The sequence below is a fragment of the Hevea brasiliensis genome, chromosome 15, assembly GCF_030052815.1.
Source record: "Hevea brasiliensis isolate MT/VB/25A 57/8 chromosome 15, ASM3005281v1, whole genome shotgun sequence".
NCBI lineage: Eukaryota > Viridiplantae > Streptophyta > Magnoliopsida > Malpighiales > Euphorbiaceae > Hevea > Hevea brasiliensis.
The window spans coordinates 53,558,992-53,584,247 of NC_079507.1; the positions used below are offsets into that span (position 1 = coordinate 53,558,992).

At 36.4% G+C, this 25,256-nt stretch overlaps 5 protein-coding genes across 6 annotated transcripts; 2 read left to right on the plus strand and 3 right to left on the minus strand.

Annotated features, from left to right (window-relative positions):
* The first annotated feature begins 1,377 nt into the window (after window positions 1-1,377).
* LOC110649906 (plastoglobule-localized metallopeptidase 48, chloroplastic) lies at window positions 1,378-4,958 on the plus strand. Its single transcript, XM_021804651.2, has 8 exons — window positions 1,378-1,749; window positions 2,398-2,455; window positions 2,674-2,741; window positions 2,838-3,017; window positions 3,307-3,403; window positions 4,003-4,112; window positions 4,206-4,339; window positions 4,453-4,958. Exons 1-8 carry the CDS (start codon window positions 1,528-1,530, stop codon window positions 4,586-4,588), a joined length of 1,005 nt encoding a protein of 334 aa, XP_021660343.2. The 5' UTR covers window positions 1,378-1,527; the 3' UTR covers window positions 4,589-4,958.
* Window positions 4,959-5,438: 480 nt separating this feature from the next.
* LOC110649905 (protein DUF642 L-GALACTONO-1,4-LACTONE-RESPONSIVE GENE 2) lies at window positions 5,439-7,524 on the minus strand. Its single transcript, XM_021804650.2, has 3 exons — window positions 6,896-7,524; window positions 6,268-6,786; window positions 5,439-6,070 (listed from the first exon to the last, which is right to left on the minus strand). Exons 1-3 carry the CDS (start codon window positions 6,990-6,992, stop codon window positions 5,499-5,501), a joined length of 1,188 nt encoding a protein of 395 aa, XP_021660342.2. The 5' UTR covers window positions 6,993-7,524; the 3' UTR covers window positions 5,439-5,498.
* Window positions 7,525-7,608: 84 nt separating this feature from the next.
* Window positions 7,609-9,779, minus strand: LOC110649902 (pentatricopeptide repeat-containing protein At5g06540). Of its 2 annotated transcripts, none has more exons than XM_058136565.1 (2): window positions 8,200-9,779; window positions 7,609-8,004 (listed from the first exon to the last, which is right to left on the minus strand). In XM_058136565.1, the coding sequence occupies exon 1, from the start codon at window positions 9,777-9,779 to the stop codon at window positions 8,343-8,345; it is 1,437 nt and encodes a 478-aa protein (XP_057992548.1). In that variant the 3' UTR covers window positions 7,609-8,004; window positions 8,200-8,342. The 2 variants fall into 2 exon arrangements, with proteins under 2 accessions (XP_057992548.1, XP_057992549.1); XM_058136566.1 differs by having other exon boundaries at window positions 8,107-9,779.
* A 223-nt stretch (window positions 9,780-10,002) lies between these two features.
* On the plus strand, window positions 10,003-16,397 carry LOC110649903 (sulfite oxidase). Its single transcript, XM_021804649.2, has 13 exons — window positions 10,003-10,060; window positions 10,170-10,259; window positions 10,727-10,842; window positions 10,944-11,006; window positions 11,106-11,142; window positions 11,291-11,372; window positions 12,140-12,258; window positions 12,385-12,480; window positions 12,980-13,090; window positions 13,271-13,372; window positions 14,271-14,318; window positions 15,358-15,573; window positions 16,014-16,397. The coding sequence occupies exons 2-13, from the start codon at window positions 10,185-10,187 to the stop codon at window positions 16,128-16,130; spliced, it is 1,182 nt and encodes a 393-aa protein (XP_021660341.2). The 5' UTR covers window positions 10,003-10,060; window positions 10,170-10,184; the 3' UTR covers window positions 16,131-16,397.
* An 848-nt stretch (window positions 16,398-17,245) lies between these two features.
* Window positions 17,246-24,850, minus strand: LOC110649900 (ATPase family AAA domain-containing protein FIGL1). Its single transcript, XM_021804642.2, has 13 exons — window positions 24,308-24,850; window positions 23,368-23,506; window positions 22,711-23,100; window positions 21,679-21,911; window positions 21,069-21,196; window positions 20,849-20,967; window positions 20,633-20,725; window positions 19,695-19,796; window positions 18,951-19,053; window positions 18,116-18,199; window positions 17,920-18,015; window positions 17,678-17,805; window positions 17,246-17,581 (listed from the first exon to the last, which is right to left on the minus strand). The coding sequence occupies exons 1-13, from the start codon at window positions 24,607-24,609 to the stop codon at window positions 17,480-17,482; spliced, it is 2,019 nt and encodes a 672-aa protein (XP_021660334.2). The 5' UTR covers window positions 24,610-24,850; the 3' UTR covers window positions 17,246-17,479.
* Window positions 24,851-25,256: the final 406 nt, after the last annotated feature.

Consider the following 25,256-nt stretch of genomic DNA (forward strand, 5'->3'; position numbering starts at 1 on the left):
GTCCATTGTAACATTAAAGCAGCACAACACATTATTGCGAATCCCTTTTTTCACTACCGTACCAAGCACCTGGATATTGATTGTCACTTAGTACGAGATCAATTGCAAAACAGCTTTATCAAGACCATCTATGTTCCAATCACGATTTCAAGTCACAGACTTGTTTACTAAACCTCTTGGTGCCTCTGCTTTCAATTTACTCTTAGCCAAGATGGGACTCCATAGTTTCCACTCGTTTCCATCTTACGCAAGGAGGTGCGTTGCACTAGAACAGGGGCAACAAAAGACAATGGAAAATGGTATGCATGAAAAGATTTGATATGAACTTGCCTAACTTCGCCTCAAAAGTTAGCTCACAAGGAGAGATTTGCAAACCCATATATATAACACCCAAGACCTCCTTGCAGAACCGATATGGGACGCATCATTCTTGACCTCTTTAGACTGAACGCACCGACCCATATAGAGTGAGGCTCTGATACAAAAACTGATGTGAACCGACTTCCCTGCAGAACCGATGTGGGACGCATCATTCCCGATCCCTTTAGATTGAAAGTCTTCGTGAAGCAATCGGGGTCATGACTCGTTTATCCCCGACTTCTCCCAAAGATCGTCAGAGAACCATTGTACATGGCCCACTGACCCATATAGAGTGAGGGAGGTTTGCAAACCCATATATATAACACCCAAGACCTCTTTGCAGAACTGATGTGGAACGCATTAAGATTAGTAAAACTGTCTGAACAAGAAAAACAAAAAGTTTCGCTTAAGGGAAAGACACGGGCACATCTAAAGTAGTTCACAGATAAAAGCAAAAGTTTATTGATTCAGTAGCTAACTCAGCTGGCATTCAGTTACAAATGCCAGCATTTCTTTTATATTAGTTTTTTTTTTAACAACTCTAAAATTTTCAGTTCACGGTATGTGTGTAGTCCTTTGCTAATCAATGAAAATAAAAGTAACATTTCATTCTCTCATTTTTAACTTCTCTACAATTTTATTCACACATCAATGCCAATAACACTGTTAGCCTTTTTTTGCTTCAAGTGCTAATAGCATGATAGTAGAATCTCTAAATTACAATGAAAATTTCTTTAAATATGAAGTGCAAAAGGGAAAAATTACAAATAATAATAATAATAAAGTGTAGTTTGTCTTGTAAATTACCCATATCTTTTTTTTCTTTTTCTTTTCTTTTTATTGTCAAAGAAATTACCCATATCTAAATTTGCCAATTTGCCATGTCAAGTTAACCTATAATAAATCTGCCCGTAGTGAAACATAAACCATTCAGCTGACCAGTCAACGGAAAACGAAATGGCGCCAATTGGATACCATACGTACGGCCTGTGGACGCAAAAATACATACGCCTTATACAAAACAAAAATATCTTTTTTTTTTTTTAATATTTTCGGTAAGAACAGAAGAGAAAGCTCAACAGCCAAACGCAAATAATTTGATTTAATCTTTTAAGCAAGCGATAATCGGAGCTGACTTGCTGCTTCTGCAATTGTATCTCTTCTTCAATGGCTTCGGTGCCTCTTTTCTCTCTCTGCTTGCCTCATGGGAAGTTGTCTCCTCTCAGTTTCAGCTATGGAATTTCTGATAATTTGAGGTCTGCTTCGGCTTCTGTTGGATTTAGCTCCGTCAAGAAGAATCGAGGATTTAGGGTTTCTGTTTGTAGAGCAGCTTCTGTTGTGTTTCGTGATCTTGATGCTGATGATTTTAGGCATCCGCTTGACAAACAGGTGAGATTAGATTAATTTCAGATTCTCTGTTTCTTGTTTTTGGTGGAAGTTGCTATTTTTATGGTTTTTCATTCTTGCTACCCTGAGAAAGTTGTATTTATGAAGTAAATTTGGTGCCTGTCTCTTTGGTTTACTCGGGAAGTTTACATGCTTAATTTGAGATTATGATTTTGTTTTGTGCAGCTTAATTCTTGAATTCTATTAAACAAAAATGATGGGAAACATTATATTCATTTTTCTTTTTCTTTTTTTGTTCATTTCAATTATATATAATTTTCAGTTTCTCAGCAGCTAAAAAAAGGGTTTTGCTATTCCTATCTTCTTCCTCCCCACCCTCATGCATTTATGCTATGTTTGGATACCAAAAATTGAAATAAACGGATTTGCATTTGATTTTAATATAAATTGTTGATTTCAAATAACAACTTTTACTTATTAAGAAATCAATTTGAATAGATTTCAAATAGCATGACTTTGTAACACACTTAAACAAGATGTTCTCAACATCTATGAGCTTAATATAAATTCATGGCTCTAAACAATTGAAGAAAACCTATAATTTTATCAAATTCAAATATCAAAATTTTAAATTCTCCATCCAAACACAAGGTCAGTCAATTTGATCACATTTACTTTCTGTTTTGCTAGAACACGCTGCTCTTGAGGGCAATTCCAGGATTAAATGAACTAGGGAAGGCTCTTTTGGGTATTTTCTTAACTTGACATTTATCTCAATGGTTGCAGTTCTCTACTTTTGATTTTATTTTCTATTTTATTACAACTTTTTGGCCTTTGATATTGCAAAAGACTAGCAAATTTTCCTCCTTCAGACAGAAGGATGCTCTCTTTCTGTAGGATATCTTTTACCTATTTTTTTGTTTGGAGTTACTGTATTAAAGAGTTTATTTCAATACATTATTGCAGGATCTATGACAGAGCAAATCATGCTTCTTGAGAATATTGGGACGTCAGTCCTTGTCTCTAAAACTCAGGTTTGCTAGTCTCTTGAGAACATGATGGATATCTTGTATAATATAGGTATATGTGTGTTTTCTAGTTCATAAAAGGGTATTCTGTTCTTCTACCAGCTTAGTGAACTTCATCAGTTGATGACTGAGGCTGCAGAAATACTGAACCTTGAGGCTCCTGATCTTTATGTACGCCAAAGTCCTGTACCAAATGCATATACTTTAGCAATTAGTGGGAAAAAGCCCTTTGTTGTTGTCCATACCAGTCTAGTGGAGCTTTTGACACGAAAGGAGTTGCAGGTCTGCACTTGTTTCTGTCACTAACATGTTTGCAATTATCAATTACTCTTATATTTTGTCCTTACCCTATATTATATTGCAGTTGAATGTTAATAAATTCTGAACTACTGATCTTGTGCATAGATGAACAATATAGACCACTGGTTTAGTTTGAAATTTTTCCTAGTAACCTGTTTACTTGTGTTATTCACAATCATGCCTGTACTATACAGTTAAAGTCCTGTACTTTGTAACAGTCATATCTTCTGAATGATAAACTATTAACTTTTGGCCATTCAAATTAAACCAGGCTGTTCTGGCCCATGAGCTGGGTCATTTGAAATGCGATCATGGCGTATGGCTCACATTTGCCAATATTCTTACTCTTGGAGCCTATACTGTACCTGGTAGGTATTTTAGTTTTCTTATTTTTTATTGAGGTAACTTGTCCACATTGTTGTAAACATCTTGTTTGATCAGAACATTTCATATATGTTCAAAAAAAGAGTGTGTGGACTATATGCTCACAGCTTTTTGAGGTTTGCAGTTTCTGAGACAACTTTATTTAGAGAATTACAAAATTTTTGTTTTCTATTCATAAAGATAAGTTTGTATCAATAGAATATCATCTGTCTTGGTCTTTGTGTGGCTGCATCCAACCTTGGTTGCATGATAAATGCATAAAGTTGGTTTTGACTTAAACATTTTAGGGTTTTGCTTACTGAATTAATAGGTCTGTATGATATCAGGGCATTGTTTAGCACCTTATTTAAAAGTGCAAGTTCCAAACCACTAAAAATGATGGTAATGGTTCATATGATATATATATATATATTCTTGTATCTTGCTACTGTCGGACGGCAGCAACTTCAGCAAGGAACCTCAAATGTGGGTATAATACTGTATTTCTCTATATATTTAGGGCTCCCTTTATATAAATTAGCTCTCATATTGCATATTTGCTTAATGCAGTTTATATGGTTCTTAACCAGTATATTGTTCACAGGACTTGGCAGGTTGATAGCTCAGAGCTTGGAAGAACAGTTATTTCGTTGGCTGCGAGCAGCAGAGCTGACTTGTGATCGTGCAGCCCTTCTTGTTGCCCAAGACCCCAAGGTTTACAAAACTAAAACCTTAAAAAATTAATTCATTTTTCAATATTTTTGCAATTGTTTAAGAATCTGATTATTCAAATGCTCCTTACAAGAGGTGGTCATCTCTGTTTTGATGAAATTAGCTGGGGGAAGCCCATCAATTGCTGATCAACTAAATGTGGATGCATTCTTGGAACAAGCTCGCTCTTATGACAGAGCTTCTTCAAGTCCAGTAGGGTGGTACATAAGGTGAGGAACCTTGTGAACATAATACAAGAAAATAGGTTTATCTGTTCCTACCAAAAAAAAAAAAAAAGGTTTTTCTGTTTCATTTGATTATCTAATTAACTTGTGCTTTTCAGAAATGCTCAAACGAGGCAACTTTCACACCCTCTGCCTGTTCTACGTGCTCGTGAAATTGATGAATGGTCGAGAAGTCAAGAATACAGAACTCTTCTAAAACGTGCAATACAGATGAATGCTGTACAGAATGTTTAGCTTAGCCATGGAGATAGTTCAAGTCTGGACAAAGTGTAGGTGTTGTTATATATTTTCTTTTCAAGGCATCACAACAGGGAACTGGAGATGGAAGGAGGATCCATTATAGCATTTGCATCTGCCAAAACATCCTGATTCATCTCAGTGCTATAAAATGACAGTAACAGAATCATATGTTGGATTATTGTAAATCAACCTTGCCTATGTATAAAAGAAATAACAACTTAGCCTTAATCCCAAACTAGTTGGGGTCAGCTATAAAAGAAAGATTAGAAAAAATATCATAGTTTATTTTCTTGTACTATGAGATTGAACTGCTTGATTCTTGCTCAACACTCTTATCGCAATGTACGGTAATTATATTGATATAGTTGGTGGAGCCAAAAATTAAGTTGTTTATGCTCAAGTAATGTTCCAGAATAGTGTTTATGTTGACTCTTATTCACGGCGTTGGTACCATCATGCTTTGTCTTGGATTGTGTTTCGAGACTTTCTACAGAGTGTATTTCACTGTACATTCAAGGGCACCATTTCCTTGGTTGCAGTGTGCTTGCTGCAAAATTGGTACCTCGTTCCTCTATCAAAACTATATCCAGTTATCTCCTATTTGCTTTGGCCAGAAGAGGGCACTTGGTTAGGATAAAAAGAAGCCTGACTTATCCTGAATAAGAAAACCTACCTGTACAGGTACGTGGAACAATATTCTGTCCTTAATCTACGGTTGGATGTTATTTCTTCAAGAAAATAGAACTAATCATCGCCATTTCTAGTTAAGAATTATAATAATATCTCAGTGATCATCTATTTTTGTGGTACATCAACATTCAGAATTTTGAAGGGATAAAAGAAATGATGCCAACTTGAAGCCTCAAACTTCAAAATTACATAAATGCTTGAATTGTTATTGGAATCACAGAATGCCTACTAGGAATAGCAGAAAAATAAAAACTTCCCACTTGATTTCTGATTTCATGCCCTGAGAAGCACGCAAAACAACATTGTCAACAATAGGACCGCAGAACACACCATCCTTTGTCTGTGTAGTGGCATAGCTGACAAAACTGATGAGAGTTGTAGTTGAATCTGCCTTGAATGCCAGAGAGAGCTTCTTGGCTGAACCAGTCCCATTACTCTGCAATGTAAAATTCTGAGCTGTGGATCCTGCCTGAGCCCCAACTACAAAATTCCCCTCACATGAGTCATTAGCGTCACCTAGAGTGAACTCCAAACTATATGTTGAACCATCTTTGAGTGTAGTTGCTGCCTGTATGCTAGCTGAAACTCCTGAGAGAAACTCAACTGCAGCATTGCCTTCAGGGACAAAGTAGTGTTTGGAGTCTATGTATTTGACTGTTCCTGTTATAGACCATTGTCTCAGTGGGGAGAGAACAGCAGTAGGTACTGGATCAAGTAGAACCCCTTCAGTGGAGTTGCTAAGGAATTCTGGGCCATATTCAAATCCTCCATTCAACAAAAGGTTATCTGTGCATATCCATCCAAATGAAAAGAAAGTCACTTTAACGAGATGCAAAATGCAATTGGTTATGATGTAATATGCAAAATTGAGATCCTAAATGACTTAGTATATCTGAAAATTGAATGCTCTTAACTGATTTAGGAAATGGTGAAGATTAGCAAAGGGAACATGTCCCTAAATGTAGAGAGAGAAACATTCTTACTATCGCCTGGGACAAGTGTTTCAATGGTTTTGAGAAGAAGCTTGTCAATCAGTGGCCAACATGTGGAATTAGCATCAGATTCTGTTGATTGGCTTTCGAGGACAAGGTTAATAGGCTCTTGCTGTTCCCAACTACCCAAGTAGAGACCAAAGGTCTCCCATCCTTCCTTCCCATAATCCTGCTTAAAGGAGAAGATCGAGTGGCTATCTGGTGCTGAGACACCAACATTGGCATTAGTTGAACAATTCTGTCCTCCTGGAGCAAGCGTGAAGGTGAGCAGGTAATCTACATAATCAGCAATAGGATTGAAAGTTTGGTTAATCTTGCCATCTTGTCCCAGTTGTAAGGCATGCCCATTCCCTGGCAATGCTATTGTCTGAGTAGTTGTAACATACAGGATTGTCCCTTCAAATGACCATCCTGGAATGGTGCTGTTTTCATTCAATTGCTGAAATGGGGTGGTGGAATTTTTTGGCAAGTTTGATGGCGGACTTTCAAAATCTGAGTTCTGCAGAAGATCTGAAAATGGAGATAATTATGCTAAACATAAAATCCCAACAATGAAAGACTGGAAGAACAAAGTTATTGCTCAAATTCTTAGTGAAGACAAGTGTAATGTTGGTTATACCTGCAAATGCTGGTCCTATGAGAAGGAGCGACACGAGAAATATTTGCCGATGCATTTTCTTGCTTGAGAAAGACGAAGAACAGGCACCGAGATTCATGCCCTATATGCGTTCATGAGTTGACTTTGAATTGCTGACGTCCGTACTAATACATTGACTTGCAAGCTGTAATTAACGAAGTGGATCCAAGATTGTTGCCTAGTCTACCTCATCTCACTCTAAAATATTTGGGTGGCATTATATATATATATATAATAAATGAAGAAAAAAAAAACACTTGTTCTGGATTTGGGTAATCGTGAGTTTCCTTCATCTCCTTCAATAGTAGGGTTTTTATCCTTCAGTACATATGTGGGGTGTGTTCTATTTTTGTTAGTAACCCCATAAAAAATTATTGGACTTAATTTTAGCCAAATTTGGTGAAGTCCATGAATGGTAAAGATCCTTTTAAGGTCTTTTAGGTTTATGAATATATTAAGCTCTCTAGGGCATCACTCTCCAAGACCATTTGAAAAATGCACTTGCATCTTTACTAGAAGATGAGTATGGCAATGTATAACCACTTTTTGTCTGAGAGTAATCCTCTCCGAATCAACTCTGCTTTTTATCCATTTCACTTAATCCATGAAAGTAAGAAATGATTCCCTAATAAAATTTATGATAGTTTTAGGAAAGTAGTAAGCTCTTGTTAGAACAGTTTGCTTTGCAGGAGATAGAAAAAGAAATGAAACTATTGCTTTTCTTCATACTTTAAAATCTGTCACTGAGGAATGAGACACTGTCATAACTAATAACTTTCCCTCCAGACCCTCCTCCTCTCTCTCTCTCTCTCTCTCTCTCTCTCTCTCTCTCTCTATTTATATATGTACAAACCGAAACCATTCTGTACATCTCCAGAACTCTCAAAACTAACTTTAAACCACAGAGTTCCTTTGACCATATTCTCCCTCTAATGCACTATTTCTCCCTTGGTTATTTGTAAGTACTTGTGAGGAGATGCATACCCTCCAAAAATCATAAGCCTTTTTGTGCCCTTTCCTTTTTATCGGTGTCCATAGACCATGGTAAGAAGTTGACAATGCTGCCGAAGCCAATCATTCTGGTACCAAATCTGGAAGAATGGAAGGCAAGTGTTATTCAGAATGAGGTGCATTTCAATGATTATGATAATGTGATGGATGAATTGACAAGGAAGTTTAAATCTAAATCACACCATGATAGACTAAAGCTTTTCTTGTAGTACACAAAAAGTTCCAAAATTGAAAGAATTAATGTTCCATTAACTCTATAATATCCAGTGTCCCACCAGACTCTTCATAATTGGCTGGCTGAAAAGGGACCCACAACACTGTGAATCACACGCCCTTGATCATGCCCACCTTTCCGTACTGATTCCTAATGAAACTTTCTTCATGGAGTAACAATGCTGGCTATCTTGTACATATACAATTACTTATCACCATCCACAAGGCTCCACCCAGGTGTTTTCTTCAAATTCCCTACTTTCATGACCTTCCTAAGCCTCCATACATCCTGCCACCTTCCAGCCTCTGCAAACATATTGGACAAAACAACATGGACCATATGATTATGAGGTTCCAAGGCTAGAATATCTTTCACCACTCTTTCAGCAATCTCAATGTTCCCCTGATTTTTACAAGCAGCTAACAAGGCTCCCAAAATCACAACGTCGGCCTTCCATGCCATTCTTTTTATCAGCTCCTCAGCCTCAACTAATTTCCCACCTCGCCCCAGAAGATCCACCATGCATCCATAATGTTCAATCTTGGGTTCAATGCCATACACCTCCTTCATGGAATTGAAGATCTTGTAACCAACGTCAATTAAGCCTGCGTGGCAGCAGGCAGACAAAACCCCAACAAAAGTCACATCATTTGGTACTAAATCCTCTTTCTCTAGCTTCCTAAAAAGCGCAAGTACTTCTTCAGCATGCCCATGACTGGCCAATCCACATAACATCGCATTCCAAGTAGCAATGTTTCTTTCAGGCATGGAATCAAACAATTTTGTAGCCATAGAGATTGCTCCATTCTTCGCATACATATGCACCAATGCAGTACCTAATATCACTCCCATTTGAACACCTCTCTCTAGCATAAAGGCATGAATTCTCTCTCCCAATTCTAGGCAACCTGAACGAGCACATGCAGACAACACAGAAGCAACGGTCGAACCATTCGGTTCAAAACCCTCAACAAGCATCCGATCAAACAACACTAAAGCTTCAATAGCGCAAAAATTTTGAGCATAGCCAGTAATCATCGTGGTCCAAATGCTTAAATCCCTCTCAGAAAATTCATCGAATAACCTGCGCGCGCTACTCAAATGACTCGAAACACAGTAACCTCTCACTAACCCATTAACAACATGCAAATCAAGCTCCAAGCCAAATTTCAAAACATGGGTATGCACCTGCATGCAAGATTCAGGTAAGCAAGAGCTGCAACAACCCTTGAGAAGAAAAGGGAAGGTGTGGTTATTTGGACAAACACCTTGTCTCCTCATCTGTATATAAAGAAACACAGCTCTACTGGGATTTGGGCTATTCGCTAGCGCTCTAATGAGAATATTCCACATGAAGATATTTGGATCTTGAGTGATATTGAATAGTTTTATGGCATAATTGATATCCCCGGAATCGGAAAGAGCGCAAAAGGAAAGTAAACGGCTTGCGGCGAAGTGGTCAGAAATGCGAGAGGTGACAATCATTTGAGCATGAATTTGCTTGAGTTGGGTCATTGAGATACATTTGTCTGCAAGGAGAGAGAGATGTGGCAATGCTGATTTTGGTGCGCGAGGGGGGGAAGCGCAGCCCGAGTAAAGGTAGCGTTTTGGAAAGAGGGTTGGTCTTTTTGGCGGAAACATTTGAAGGAGGTCGTTAACGATTATACCTATAAGGCATCACTCCCACAGGCACAAAGGAGTTTGACCACTTAGCAGTTAGCACTTACCACCAATCCCAACAGGCCCATCACATCACGCCACTAATTCCACCCTAACAGAACAATAATATTTGTCGTCACTACCAACTTAGGTCTCCTCGCCATATAGTGACTAGTGATCCCAAATCCGCTGTAGATGAACGGTGCTTGATTCGGCTGTGAATAGTTATCAGGAATCGTTACAGACACCTAGAGATAATTAAGGTTTTCACCTCCTACTCACACAGTTTCACCATTGTCGTCAAGAATTTAGCAAACCCACAACACTTTCTCTTTGTCTCTGTGAATGATTTTCCTATTTTGCAATTTGAAGATAAGCTTTTGACGAATGCCGGGAATTAGAGGACCCTCGGATTATTCGCAGGAACCTCCTCGTCACCCTTCGCTCAAAATCAATTCCAAGGCCAGCTTCTATTCCCTGCTTCTTCATTTACCTGTTTTCTCAGTCATCAATGAATTGATCTAGAAATTATGATTCTTTCTTATTTGATTCTATCCATATTTGTATGGCTGCAAGCGTATTAGCTTTATATATATATATATATATATATATATATATATATATATATATATATATATATTCTAGAGAGAGCTTATGGGTTAATCATGGGGGAACTGATTAAGTGTGTTTTTTTTAAATTCAGTGAATCTTGTTGATGGATCTGAACCTTTTCGTGGGAAAGTTTTGTTCTTGAATTCGATTATCTAGGATTTTGGACATCTTGGATAGTAGAAAATTTGATGTTTTATAACTGGAATTGCGGAACTTCGCTTACATCTGCTGTGCTGTCTCCGTGAACTAGCGTTTCTCAGTTGTTGAGCTTCCTGTTTCAATGATTGATATGTCCATTTTGTTTAACTCATGTGCAGCAACCTTTTAATGCTGAGCCACCTCGTTCGGCCTTGGTTAGCTCTTATGTAACGCCAGTGGATTTCTTCTACAAGAGAAATCATGGACCCATACCTGTAGTTGATGATATAGAAAGGTTATATGCGCATTTCATTTTCGTTTATGATTCTATTACACCTTAAACTTCTTCATTTTCAGTTATTTTTACCTGATTCTGCCACCTGTTTATCTAAGCAGATATTCTGTTTCCGTTAGTGGTCTGATAGATAACCCCATAGAACTGCTTATGAAAGATATTTGGTGAGTTTTTGGGTGCATATTGATGTATCAGCTAGCTATATATTAGCATGCTTTACATGCTTCTAGGACTGGAATTTATGTTATTTTCATAATTAACAGGAAGCTTCCAAAATATGTTGTTACTGCCACTCTACAGGTGTGTTCCAATGTATTTTAAGTTGGTCTATTTTTCATGTGAATCAGATGATATTCTTCCCTCAACTTGTGCAGTATAGCAATGACCATCAGATCAATTGTTAGTTCTATAGCATTAACTTTCCTTTTTGTTTCTTTGAGGAATACAGTGTGCTGGTAACAGAAGAACTGCCATGAGCAATGTTAAAAAAGTAAGAGGAGTTGGATGGGATGTTTCTGCTATAGGAAATGGTTTGTTTTACTTCATCTTGTATCTGTAACAATATTTGAATTATTATGATACAGTTGGGCCATACAAAGCTTAAATTTATTAGATTTTTAACAGTGCTTGAAACTTAAAAGCAAAGATGCGAGTGGGGGGGGGGGGTGGGTGGGTGGGTTGTGTGTTTGGGGGTAGTGCAGGAAAAGAAAGTGAGAAAAGGGTAAATTATTTTCTTCCCCTCTGTTTGCATGGGGGCAAAAAATACAAATGAAAGTAAATTTTGGGGAAACTTTTTTCCTTTGTTTGGCAAAGTGGAGAAAATGTGAGGAAAGAAAAATGTGCATCATCAATTTACTGTTCCATCCTTCGTCTTTTTGCTATCTTTTACGTTGAAGATGGTGCATTTTCGTCTCCCTTCCTTTCGAAATTGGAGGGATCAGAGATTGAAATGGTGGGGCCAAGAGGAAAATTTAGGGTTATTTTCGATCCTTACTTTTTTACCGTATCCCTAATCTCTCCATACTCAACTCAACTAAGCCTTTATCCAAAAAATTTGGTGGCAGGGTTAACTTTGTTTTAAATGGTGCATGCATTTTCCTCACCCTTTCTCTCCAAATGAGTAGTTTTGTTTCAATTTGAATATGTGCAGTGAAGGAAACCTAACCCCACAATATTGTGTTTCATACTACTATACATTCTCCATGTGTTGTGATATTCACATTCACATGTCCTTGATGGACCATAATTTTATCCAAATTAGTTTACATTGTCCGTGATATTAAGTTTTGTCTTTCAGCTGTCTGGGGTGGTGCCAAATTGGCAGATGTTCTTGAACTTGTTGGGATATCCAAGATGACAAGTACTACAACATCAGGTGGAAAACATGTTGAATTTGTAAGCATTGATAAGTGTAAGGTATTTATCTGGCCTTTTGAAGAACTTGTTAAAACTTTTCTACTGTTTGGTTTATCTTTGTCGTTTAATTTAGGGTTTCTCAGTGATGTAATCCTTTATATGTGCTTCGATTATAAAAAATTGTAGGAGGAGAATGGTGGCCCTTACAAGGCATCAATTCCACTCAGTCAGGCCACAAACCCTGAGGCTGATGTTTTACTTGCTTATGAGATGAATGGGGAGGTTAGCAAAACCAGCCTTCATTGAATTAGATGCTGTATCGCTTTTCTAATTTAATTTTTTCTCAGCACTTCCAAAAGTAGTGGAGTCATTGTAATAATGTTGTTTCTATTGTTTAAACAATTCTGTGAGAAATTGAATAATAAGAGGGAAAAGAAATGCTTAGTTCTATCTTATTAATGGTAATTTCAGAGACCATGCATATGAAATATCTAGTGTATAAGTGCTTATCTGCTAGTTAATTTGTTTTTCCCCACTGCCTTTGGGCTGCTGCTGCTTCTTGGAAAATGCTTTTTAGAATTTTTGAGTTATTTCTATGTGAACAATTACTGTCTAAGGTTCATAGGTCAATGAAATTGTGGCATTTTCGTTTGTTTTGCATAGGGTTTAGATTTTGGAATGTACTTTCATCTTTGTTCTTTTTGGTAAGTTATTTACAGTGAAATAATTTCATCACAAATTATTCTGATATTAGTTTATTATCTTGTTATCATGCCAAAAGCCTCTAAACAGGGATCATGGTTATCCATTGCGAGTGGTTGTCCCAGGTGTTATAGGTGCACGTTCTGTCAAATGGTTGGATTCCATTAACATAATTGCAGAAGAATGTCAGGTAGAGAAATGCTATCTTTATTTTAAATGGTGGCCCATTCTCACAATGGTCTTGGTCCCAGGGCATGGATAAAGTGATTCATACCATGGAAATAACTATACTGTATCTTAAATTAACAAAGTCTCTCTCCCCTCTCTCTTTCTAACTATCATAGGATTGCATTTGCATCACTATGTTCAGGGCTTCTTTATGCAAAAGGACTACAAAATGTTTCCCCCATCAGTGAATTGGGATAACATCAATTGGTCTACAAGGAGGCCACAAATGGATTTCCCTGTTCAGGTATATACTTGCTCATGCTGCAAAGAACTTTTGTTTTTTTTTTTTTTCTTTTGATAAAAGACGATTTGATTAAAGAATGAAAAGAAAAAGATGCAATGTAGAGGGTAAGGCATCTTCCTCTCAGTGACTACAAGATATTTGGAAATAAATGAAACAATAAATTGACACCCTCTAATTATATTCAATGTAAGGTATGGGCACTCATTTAGAACCTCTGAAGCAGGACACATAAAGAAGCAGAAAGCTATTTTGTCCATCAAACAATTACTAACTCTAAAGGCAATCTTTGATTTATAAGGATTTGAGTTAAGCATTTCTGCAACCAAATACCCAAACTGTTGCAAACGCGCGCAAACAGTTGCAAACGCACGCAACAGGATGCTGTTGCTCTAAGCCTTTTTTCAACTGCTACAAGCATAAATTTTATGTACAGACTATCCTCTACATCTTTGGACATACCCAACTTGCTTCAAATTTATCAAGTAGCTGATTTCAAATGTATACAGAAGCATTTGCAATAAAGAAAAAGATAATAATAAATTAACAACATTAACTCCCTTTTATAGCACATAGCAATATGTCAAGAGTTGGTATGTGTTACGTTTTCATATCTGCAACAAGTCACAGTACTAACTCTTTTGCTTTGTAGAATATTTACTTATGATATTGTATTTGTAATATAGAAAAATCTTTTAGGGCCAAACATGCAAATTTAACAACTGTTGGTGCTTTATTTTATCAATTGGTCTGCAATACTCAGCTTATACAAAAAAAAGGTGGGTTAGTTCTTACGTGCATCTAATTTTTATTTTATAGTACAACCAATAAATAATGACTCACAACTATTTTCCTTTTAGACAGTAATTTATTGACTAACGTGCATGGGTCTGATTGGCAGTGTGCAATTTGTTCTTTAGAGGATGTGACTGCAATAAAGCCTGGAAAGGTTAGTTCCATTTGCTGTTAAGGATCTTAGTGAATTTCTGTTTGCTTTTTTCAACATGGTTATTCTTTATCCATTATGACTTGCACTAACATCTAGTTTGAAACAACATCTTCTCCTTTTCTGATCACGTGGACAATAAAACAGGTTTTTTGAGTGATTATATGGCCCATTACTTGTTAGCTTTGAAATGATCTCAGATTTTTAACTTGTATGGATAAATGTTGAGGGGTTAGATTCCCATATTTTCCAAAATTCATGTATTTATCGTCAAAAATGTTGTGCTCATTTCCAAGTAACTTAATCTGAAATGATCACCTCAAGTAAAAGTGAAGAGTCGAAGCAATTAAGTTTTTGAATTGCATTTTGTATTGATATTCCTATGACCTCCTTTTTCCTTCTTATCATTCTGGCCTTGAATTTTTAATTTCCACGCCATGTTTTGTTCCATTCTCAGATTATTTCTGTTAACTAAGTGTTCTCAAATTCTAGTTTTTCTTCCTGTATGGTTGCATTTTTGAGCAAGATGTGCATTTAGTGATGCAGGACCACCTGTTAGGCATTTTAGGACTGTATTTTAGAAAGGTAATAATTAAAAAAAAGAAATCTAGAAAATATGTATTTTTGTTGCTTTGCTTATCTAGATTATTTAGGGTACTTTTGGTATTTGACTTTGTTATTAGGTCTACAGATTATTTTGTGTTGCCTGTATTCAGTGGTGTTGTGGCTCTTTTAATGTTAAGTTGTTTTGGATGATTGGAAATTTATGCTGTGTTTGGGAAAGGGAAGGGGGAGAGAAATGGGCTGTGGGGCCCACAAATTTGTTTCTTGACATGTGGACCCTACAGCCCCATTTTCTCTCCCCTCCCCTTCCCTTCCCTGCGCCGCACCCCGCCGCCCCCCCCCCTCCCCCAAAAGCACAGCATTAGAATATTGTTTCTTCCCTTTGTGTGTGTGTGTTTATCAAGGTTCTACATTGCCTAGAATCCTCTGCATGGTACTATTCTGATGACTTGGTCTTCTTGTATCCACAATTTTGCAGGTGAAAGTCTGTGGATATGCAGCATCAGGAGGTGGCCGTGGAATTGAGAGAGTAGATGCGTCTGTTGATGGCGGCAAAACCTGGGTGGAAGCATCCAAACAGCAGAAGACTGGAGTCCCTTATATAGCAGATGACATGAGCAGTGACAAATGGGCATGGGTGCTGTATGAAGTCACAGTTGATGTGCCACACAGCACAGAGATTGTTGCAAAAGCAGTATGTATTCCTCTATGCGAAAATCTTCATTATAATTCCATTTTCCACTCTCTTACTACCTCAAATACATCAATAGTGATGGAAATTTGCATGTTTATGCTTGAATTGTATAAATGTTTAAAGTACATAAAATTGTATGCAATAAGTTTGTATAATAAAAATTAGCTGTAGAGTTATGATGCCTTTGCTATAGTTGGGCAAAACCATGGTTTTGCAAAGCCCTGCTCCAGTTTGACCCGCTGACTGAAGCTTGAGAGCTTCTGACCGTTAACCCTATTAAAAGAATTTTCCTTCATTCCTTGGAATTTCAGATGTATTGGCCCTTGGTTTGAATAAATACAATGAAGTAAAACAGGCATTCTATTTAAATGATACTCTCATATTTGTTATTTTACCTATAATTTTGCAATACATGATGTTCCCTCCTCCTTGTTGGACAGGTGGATTCAGCAGCAAATGTCCAGCCCAAAAATGTAGAAGATGTTTGGAATTTGAGAGGGATACTTAACACATCATGGCATCGGGTTCAAGTCCGAGTTGGTCACTCAAACATGTAGACCATGACTGGGTTTTGTTTTCCTTATTGGTACTAGAAGAACATTCCTAATGCTTTCAAAGTGTTGAATGCTCAGTTGCTTAAGCTTTTTGTTTTGCATCTGTATAGCCATGTTACCTTTTAGCATCAGTGCGACAACTATCCTTCACTTGTCATAATCTGTGTTGATCAAAATAACTCGTGCTAGGGAGAACATTACAAAAACAAAGTCTCATTGTTGGACGATGAACTATGCTTGAAATTTAGTAAGTAATTGCTGCGTGGTTAATTGGTGTCTGTTATTTAATGGGTGGAGATAATTTAATTTAAGTAGCATCTATTATTAAACTGGGAATTGGGAATGATTGGATTGAGTTAATTTGCAATGCTTGACTTGGTTTTGGCCAATAATAAGAATCATTGGCCACTTTGAGGTGAATTGTTTTAGTCTGCTAGTTTAGCATCATTCAAGCTGGGAACCATTTGGGATCCTGAAAAAGTCGTAGTATTGGAGTAATGTTGTGAACATAGAGGAACTTGGAGAGAAGGATGACATAATAAATTATGGAACCAATGCAAAGAGGAAGATATACCCAAATGGAAGCACTTCTATGGACCACTTTAGTCCCTAGGTAGTAAGTAGGTGGTAAGTCTTCCGATTTTACCTGTTTTAAGTCCTAGATCCGATAGGTACACTCCGGGAAAATGCACTTCTTAAGGAAGAGTTTTGTTAGACAACAACTAGATTATGGAACATAAATCGTCAGGCTCTATGAAAATGGAATGTTGAATCTCTGCGGTTGATGACAAGATGAGATTTGAGATTAAATCTGGATGATGGTGTTTGACTATATATTGGAGAATATCCCTTTTCCAGTGAAAGAAAAGAACTGCCGGTGGAAATAGGCTCTGCAATTTTCACTGGTCACATCAGGTTAGTTAGTGATGAGTGGGATGAGTGTTATCCACAGGTAGACCAATTGAACCTGGATGTCTGGTAGAATAGTAGAAGAGCTGTCATAAAATGAACAAATTTATTTGCTTTTAATTATAGTCCTCGTCAAGCATGAACAGTTAGTTAAATACTAACTCGCATCAAACTATAGAATAATAAAAAATTAAATCCAGCAGACCTGCTTTATATGCACTTGCAGCCTAATAATCTCTTATTTTGCCAAAAGACAGAAAATCAGTATTACTAGAACCAACTAATCCTGTATGTATTAGTGCACTTCACAAATATTATTAAGGTACATTGAAGAAGTGTAATAGGGATCAGCAATGTATTGCTACACCAGGTGTATGCACACCACCACTCATAGAGGGTTTTGACATCTTGCTTTTACCCTACAGTTTTCAGACTATCCTATCCTAGAGTGACAAGCTTCCAAATTGTTTGTTCCATTGATCATATGTGCCGAGTTCACTCAAAGAAACAGATGGCCTCACTTCTTGCAAAGCCTTTTCGAAGTCCTATATGAAAGGCAGAGAGCAATTTCAAATTAACAGTGCTAATTTTGTGTACTGAGTTTCTGTGATTGTAAATTTTAGCATGTCCAGTATTCTTACCTGAAGGGTAACTGGCCGCATATCCTCCTTTTTGAGTTTAGTAATTTCTATGCCCTGTTTAAGAGCTTCTCTCAATGGACCCATGGATGCATCTTTCACTAGGTTTTTCATGTCTGATCCTGAATAACCTACAAAAATTGAAATCCTATTTCAAGTTGACATTAAATCATTTAAAATTTGAAAAATAAATTCTGTTCAAAATATCATTGACTTGGATTTAGCTATTAAATGTATGTAGATACCTTCTGTCAGATTGCATATGGTATCAATTTCCTCCTTGGAAAGCTTGAATAAACCATCCTTCTCTAGAAGATTACGCACAATCCAGGCTCTCGCCTCTTCATTTCCAATGTGGGTAGGTTAGCGTCTTATTTATTTATTCAACTAAAGAATTTGCCAAAAAGATATTACAAAAAAATTTAATAATTGTGGATTGACCTGATGAAGGCAAGGGGATATAAAGTCTTTTGGTGAGTCGCCTCCGTGCAGCTTCATCAAGTTCTTGGGGTCGATTTGTTGCTCCTGGATCACAAATCCATTCATTAAATAACAAAGCAATTGCTGCAGAAATTTGCATCATGGAACTAAAAGTAATGTTGGATTTGAAAAGCAAGATTGATGAATCAAGCTCATTGTTACCTCAATATCTGGTACAGTGGACGGGAATTGCTCGTTAAAAATTAAATATGATGTAAATTAGTCTGCAGAAGTGGTTTCCTTTTTCATTCAATAGTTTTTATATGTTCTCACTGCTGGAAACATCCCCAGCGCAAAACAAGTGGAGCAAGAGGATGAGAATATTGACACCTACACAAGTTTCTTTCCTAACCTTACTTCGCTCCATATCCTATTGAATTCTGTTGATATATCCATAATATACTCTTACTACAAATATATATACATTTATATACACACACATGACACACAATAGAAAACGCAAGAGGAAGATATGGCACTATGTAATTTAAATTTATATATTTGAGACCTTAAGATCCAAATATGTGGCACATGATGTAATATCTACATCAATCAAACTGATATGCACAAGAATTTGCACAGTGTTTGTGGTAATTGTACAGTTAGCACCATGTTCTAGTGTTTATTGTTGTCCTGGATTTAAGTTGATATGGAGAAACTCCTGAGTAGCTTAAAATTATCCAATCAAAAGGGGCATAAGAATGCACATGCAATGCATACTAAAAAAAAGCAAGTGCATGCATTTGCACAGAGAGAGAAGGAAAAAAGAACGTGGGTTTAGATCTTCAGCTATTACCTATAAGCAGAATTTGCTCATTACCACTATCGAAACCTTCCATTTCAATGAGAAACTGTGTTTTGAGTCGTCTACTTGATTCATGTTCACCTTCAGACTTGCGCTGCAACCACATAAAACAAAGTGCTACGTATTACATACAAGGAATCACTGATGATTCATGTAAAAACAAATCTAAAGGGTTATTGGCATAATTTGCCTGTGGTAACTGTGCATGTAGATGGAAAGCACCTTCCAAGAATAAACAGCATATATCACAAATAAAAATTAAAAAAAAAAAAGGAACAAAAATTGATGTCATTCATCTATTTGATAGTTATGTAGACTGGTATATGACAAAGAAAATGAAGAAAAGAATTCATGAAAACTAAAATCACAAATACTTCAATTCAAACCTCATTCATACTTGCCCATTTCCTTAAGAAAATACTAGGATGCACCGATGCAGACAGGTGATGAACCATAACAATCAACCAAACAAGAGGAAAAACATAAAGTTCCATTCATGAAAATGAAAATTCCCAAAAAAAAAACAATACTAAACATCAAACCAAAAATCCTAACAATGCAAAGTATTCTAACCAACATCAAAACCTTCTAATAATATAATTTCCCAAAACCAGAGAATCTAAAATATTCAAATAGTTCTAAAATCTTAGATCGACCCTTTATCAGATAGAAGTAGGATGCCCTATAAATTGTGTCAGCAACCAGCATAACGGCTATTGGTCAGACATGCTTTACCTGAGAGAGAAGTGAATCTATTTCATCAACAAAAATTACAGCAGGCTGGCGACAGCTGGCAACACCAAACAGGGCCCTCACCAATTTTTCACCTTCGCCAATCTACACTCACAATTTGTTAAATAAAAAAGTTATCATACAATGTATGATACAGCAACAAATAAATAGTACAAAACAAGAATAATCTATATCATTTTCTTTCTTCTATTTCCTCGGTACAATTTTATTAATTGCTAGTCACTTAAAAGCAAAATATGAGGACTAGTGGAATGGAGTTTTGTGCAGTTGGAGTCTAGTAAAGTTGGAGGAGTATATAAGATGAAGTGTAAACAACTTTTACTGGCAAAAGTCTGCAAAGGGCCATTAAGTAAATTTTCACCTTTGCCTATCTGTACTCTCGCAAGTTCAAATCTATGTCTACAATTGACAGGGGATTGAATCACCACTATTAAAGTGGAATTATCGGTATAACTTCTCCCACTTTTTAATTCACTGGTATAGTTCTACTGAAAAAGCTGCAAGTCCTATAAGCTACAATATGCAAACGTCTGCAATACCTATGGCACTCAAAGAAGAATCTATTATATGATACGAGTGAACCTGCTTTTTTTCCCTATTTTGAGGCAGAGAGAGCGGCAAAATATTCTAAATAGTTTTGTTAAAAATCTCTCTCTTCAATCCATGCAAACTGAAGTTCTTTCCTTATTAAAATAAATACTTCTATTTTACAGCTCCCCAAAAAAAAATTCAATTTCATGAATTATGCAGATAAAAAATGCAGGTATTTCAGGAATCTATTAGAATCTAATTGAAGTTTCCATACTCCATCTCAGGTATTTTAAATGTGGCCAATTATTTAATTTTCTTTAATAATGTAAATAAAAATTCAGTCAATGAACCATCAAATAAGATGAACAAATCACAACATATAGACATACCCACTTGCTCGTCAATGAGCTGGCAGATATGTAGAAAAAGGTTGCTTTTGCCTCTCCAGCAATAGCTTTACCAATCATTGTTTTACCTGTTCCCTAAACATTTGAGGTACTGAAATTAGATAATAATAATAATAATAATAATAATAATAATAATAATAATAATAATAATAATAATAATAAAGAGGTTTCACATATTATTTTGAATTCAGTACATACTGGTGGACCGAAAAGTAGAAGGCCTCTCCCTGGAGAACGACAACCTTTAAATATGTCAGGACGTAATAAAGGCCATATAACCATCTCAGTCACACATTTTTTAGCATGCTCCAGGCCAGCTACAACATTGTTTGGAAAGCAGTTAAAATTAGAACATCAAAAATAAGAATTTGCAATACTAATAGGAACACAATAAGAATTTTTAAGCATTTTGTGATACCAATGTCATCCCACCGGACATTAGGATCCCGATCCATAATCTCATTGCTAACATGCTCAATAAGACGAGGTTCCAAATTCCTCAATTTTTCAGGAAGCTCACCATCAGCACCACATAGCATCTCCAAACTAAGAAAAACCAGAAAATTGGTTATAACATTATTTTGCTTCATGCTTATTCATCAAAATCATTCCACTCCAGTACTCCAGGGAGGGGAAAGAGAGAAAGGGGTTACAGGTAATACAAGCATACTCTCTATGGTATCAGACATTTATTCAGTCCACTGTGGCAAGAAAAGTAAAACTCTTTGGTTCTAGGTTCACACTATAGTATTACAAATAAGCTTATTGCATATGATTGGTGAGAGTAAGCATTGCAGGACTAGATCATACAGCTCCTTTTATGAGGCCCAATAAGAATACAATTTGAACACAAAACACTAGTTTGCTTATTTTTTTGCAGACACACAGACAGTTGAATCATCTTCCATAGACTATTTAATTTACTTATTTCAGATTATTTACTTATTATAGATCTTATGTCATGAAGTGCTAATAAAATTTAAACCTTATTTCTGAAATAATGAGCAATTGAGCAAAACGCAACTTACCATCTCCTTGTTGAGTCATCTAATGCATCATCGCTTTTTCCTGCAACTCGTGTAGTCGTGTTTCCATTGCTGCCTCCATTAGATCTTATTGGAGGAACAAAGTTACCACGAATGCCACGTCGTGAAAAGCCATATGATCTCACACCATAGCCCCTGTTTATGTTATCACTTTGTGGGGAGACAGATGCACTGGGTGATCCTGTCAACCCTCTTCTTTGCCTCGCATCGATCTCCTGCACCACAACAGAAAATATGCTTGATTTGGATGAAAACAGTAGGAAGAGAGCAGGAAAAAAAAAGCAGGTGACTCTTTAAATCATGAGTGATGTGAAGATATTTCCAGCGCAAAAGACAAGAACTTTTTACCATTACTCCTAAATCAAACACAACATTTGATTTCCTCCCCTCAGGCAAACCTCCAAATAGATATGAAGTGTAAATGAATATCAATAGATGCTCCAATTTTAGCTACTAAGATAACAATTAAATGTCATTCCTCCCTCTTGAACAACCATTTACTCTGAGAGCTCAAACTACCAATCATAGCACCAAAAATGTTTGCATTTTTTCTCTTCATTCTTCAATTTCAGTAACATTCTTTATGATATGTAACTATTTTAGTCCACATGAACTATTTTAGAGTTGGAGAGAACACATTATTGGAGTTTGTAACTTCGTATTGCTCATCAAATTTCTTTTTCCCTACAAATAGCAGGAGAATCTATTCTGCTTATTTGATTGCTTAAAGACTGTTCACAATGTACCAAACAATTCTACAATACTGAAACAAAGAAAACAAAAGGTCTATGGCATGGGTTATAGCTCAAAGCATTAAACTTATAAAGATAAGATGAATATTCACTGTATCATGCACATGAGTCTGATTGGATATTTTCTGGATAGGTGTTGAAGTAGGCATTAACAATATGTATATTGCATAGGAAAAAAATAAATTAAAAAGAACAAATCCCAGATTTCTACTTTAAAACTTAGTTTATCTCCAATTTTGGTTTTGCAGGATTTAATAGATACCAATTTTGCTCTTGCAGTTACGAATCCATTGCCAGAAGCATCTGTGTTAGCTTCTTCATTGCTTGATGGTGACTTTGCACTGTCATTTTTGGGGCTATTGATTTCCTCATGTGAACGTTTTGATCCCAAAGCATTTCCAAAACCTCTTTCTTCCTCCTCATTTTTTATGCAAGCATAGAGACCATGACCTTTAGAATGGTTGTGATATGAATGAGCCTTTTCTATGACCATGCACTCATCAGAGTTGTTTGTTTTTGAGTTGATAGAACTCGTATGTGAACCGGCATTTGCCTTTGTGATGTTGTTCCCATACAAGGATGTCAACTTTGTCTGTGTTATGACCTTTGACGTCTTGCGGATCAACCTCTCCTTCCCATCCAATTGGTCTCCCTGAGATGAAGAATTTGTGTTAAATTGTTAATGCACCAATCACATGACAAGACATACCATATGCTGCACTTTTAAGCAGAAAATAAACAACATTGATCATAATCAAACTACAGACTTCTATCCTAAATATTATATGTTGAAAAAACCCCTAACCAGATAATTAAAATGAATTAACAGGAGAAACTAAATGAAGCCTTGCTGTTTTAATTGCTGTATGCAATGAAGAAAACTATCAGTCACTAAAAGCCAATGCGTTTCTCTCCATACCATTCCATTTGTTGGCCTTATATTATATTGGTGAAGCAAAGCACGGAAGTACTTTGACTGCTTAATCTTCTCAATGTCAATATCACCTTTCCTGCTAAACACATAGCCAGGAGCTCTGCCTGCCTGTTCAAATGCTCGGCTAAACATAAATGGAACACAAATTATCAACACCATGAAGTCATAGTAAATGTAACGAGGAAGAAAAAAAAATATCTCAGTGAGATAAATGGACATGCCTTGCAAAGATGCTCAAGTTCAGGTGTAAATGTTCAAATTTACTGTATCAAGAAATGAAAAATAACCTTCATTCTTGTTACTAGTTTGAAGCATCATTATCATATCAAAACTAATTGATAATAAGTGTTCTTCCTCAAATCTTAACACTTGCAAAATTTAGTCCCCAAATTTTAGCAATACTCTATCCAAAGAAAATTCCATGGTTACTTTGTTTCTAACAAATTAAATTTCACTTGTTGGATAACCACCATCAAATGAATTAATAAAGATGCATCTAATGGTGAAAGCAACGAAATGTAAACAAAGTGAATAAAAAACAAAGTAATTGTAGAATGCACCCTCTTATCTAATATCAGCATCATTGAAATATTCCTATTCTTTTACGTTAGACTACAGATTTGAAGCGTCAACTAAGACACATACTTGCACTGAAACTCTCGTCACTCATTATGGGAACACTCCTCACAAAATTTATTTTATGCCCAGTCTAATTGATCTGCGAAGACCAAACTAGCACTTAATAGATTTTCAACTAAACGTCCACAATTCGCACAACTCTAAACCAAGCTTTAATTCAAAAAACATCCAAGCGAAAATTCACATTCTATAGCCTCGCTACTGTGACTAAAAGCCATTAAATCCCTAACAATCTCCTCAAGCAAGAAAGATAACAATCACTTCGACATGTTTATATACTAAATACCGATCAGATTCAGGAATAAGGGATTGACGAGCTGCGTCAAGCTTGGAAACAGCTTCACGGCGGATCGGTCGAGTGAGGGCCTCATCAACGTCGGTGAGAGAATGCGAGTCAAGGAAGCCGAGGAGGCGAAGCCCGAGGACATGAGCGGCAGAGAAGTCGCGCCTCTCAAGAGCCAAGTCGACGCCGAACTGAAGCGAGTGGAGCCGCTTCAGGTTATCGTCCACCTGCTTTCGCCAACACACTGGAGAATCCTGCATTTTCATTGAAGCAGAAGACGGTGCAGCTTCTTCCTTTCCCGCCATTTCTTTTCGCTTAGTTTTGCAGGTCTGAAAAGCCTTTGGTCTTCTTTTCGGCTATTTGCACTAAAAAGTGGTGTACTGAACGCGCTCTGTTCGATCAAGCTGGGCTTTATATGTATATATTTGTATCATGTTTCTGCAACTGCGATTGGGTCTAAGATCAAGCCCATTCTCTGATTCATCAGGGCTTTTAAGTTTTAATGGTATGCCTCTTGAACTGATAAACCCTAATAATGCTCCACAATTCAATTCATTTCCATCCTCTAACTTTACCCGAGGGAGTTTTTTTAAAGTAATTGAAGATTTTTTAAGATTTAAAAACCTTGAACTTTTATTTAGAATAATAAAAAGCTTTTTAAAATATAATTTTTAAAGATTTTTAAAAATATTTAAAAAATTTTATTTTTCAATTCACCAAATTAATTAGTTAAGAAAGTTCTCTTTAAAACATTCAAATTCTTTAAAAAACCTTCCTTTCCCTTTTTAAAATAAAATTATTTGATTTATCTTATACTTTAGTGAAACAACTTTCTTGCAAAGCAAGGGAAAGGTTGTGCACATCAATTCTCTTAAGGCTGCTGAGGAATTATTAGGTGCACCCGGTACACATACAACTTCTCTCACAATCATATGGAACCCATTTTCTATAT

Coding starts and splice junctions, on each gene's coding strand:
- LOC110649906 (XM_021804651.2), top strand. CDS start 1,528: ATGGCTTCGGTGCCTCTTTTCTCTCTCTGCTTGCCTCATGGGAAGTTG. Junction 2,456..2,673: donor ACTAGGGAAGGCTCTTTTGG/GTATTTTCTTAA, acceptor ACATTATTGCAG/GATCTATGACAGAGCAAATC. Junction 3,018..3,306: donor TGACACGAAAGGAGTTGCAG/GTCTGCACTTGT, acceptor AAATTAAACCAG/GCTGTTCTGGCCCATGAGCT.
- LOC110649905 (XM_021804650.2), bottom strand. CDS start 6,992: ATGAATCTCGGTGCCTGTTCTTCGTCTTTCTCAAGCAAGAAAATGCAT. Junction 6,787..6,895: donor CATAGGACCAGCATTTGCAG/GTATAACCAACA, acceptor CTCCATTTTCAG/ATCTTCTGCAGAACTCAGAT. Junction 6,071..6,267: donor AACACTTGTCCCAGGCGATA/GTAAGAATGTTT, acceptor GGATATGCACAG/ATAACCTTTTGTTGAATGGA.
- LOC110649902 (XM_058136565.1), bottom strand. CDS start 9,779: ATGTTTCCGCCAAAAAGACCAACCCTCTTTCCAAAACGCTACCTTTAC.
- LOC110649903 (XM_021804649.2), top strand. CDS start 10,185: ATGCCGGGAATTAGAGGACCCTCGGATTATTCGCAGGAACCTCCTCGT. Junction 11,007..11,105: donor CTGCTTATGAAAGATATTTG/GTGAGTTTTTGG, acceptor CATAATTAACAG/GAAGCTTCCAAAATATGTTG. Junction 11,373..12,139: donor TGTTTCTGCTATAGGAAATG/GTTTGTTTTACT, acceptor TTTGTCTTTCAG/CTGTCTGGGGTGGTGCCAAA.
- LOC110649900 (XM_021804642.2), bottom strand. CDS start 24,609: ATGGCGGGAAAGGAAGAAGCTGCACCGTCTTCTGCTTCAATGAAAATG. Junction 18,200..18,950: donor TGAGCAAATTCTGCTTATAG/GTAATAGCTGAA, acceptor TTTGTGATCCAG/GAGCAACAAATCGACCCCAA. Junction 18,016..18,115: donor TATCCCCTTGCCTTCATCAG/GTCAATCCACAA, acceptor TTGGAAATGAAG/AGGCGAGAGCCTGGATTGTG.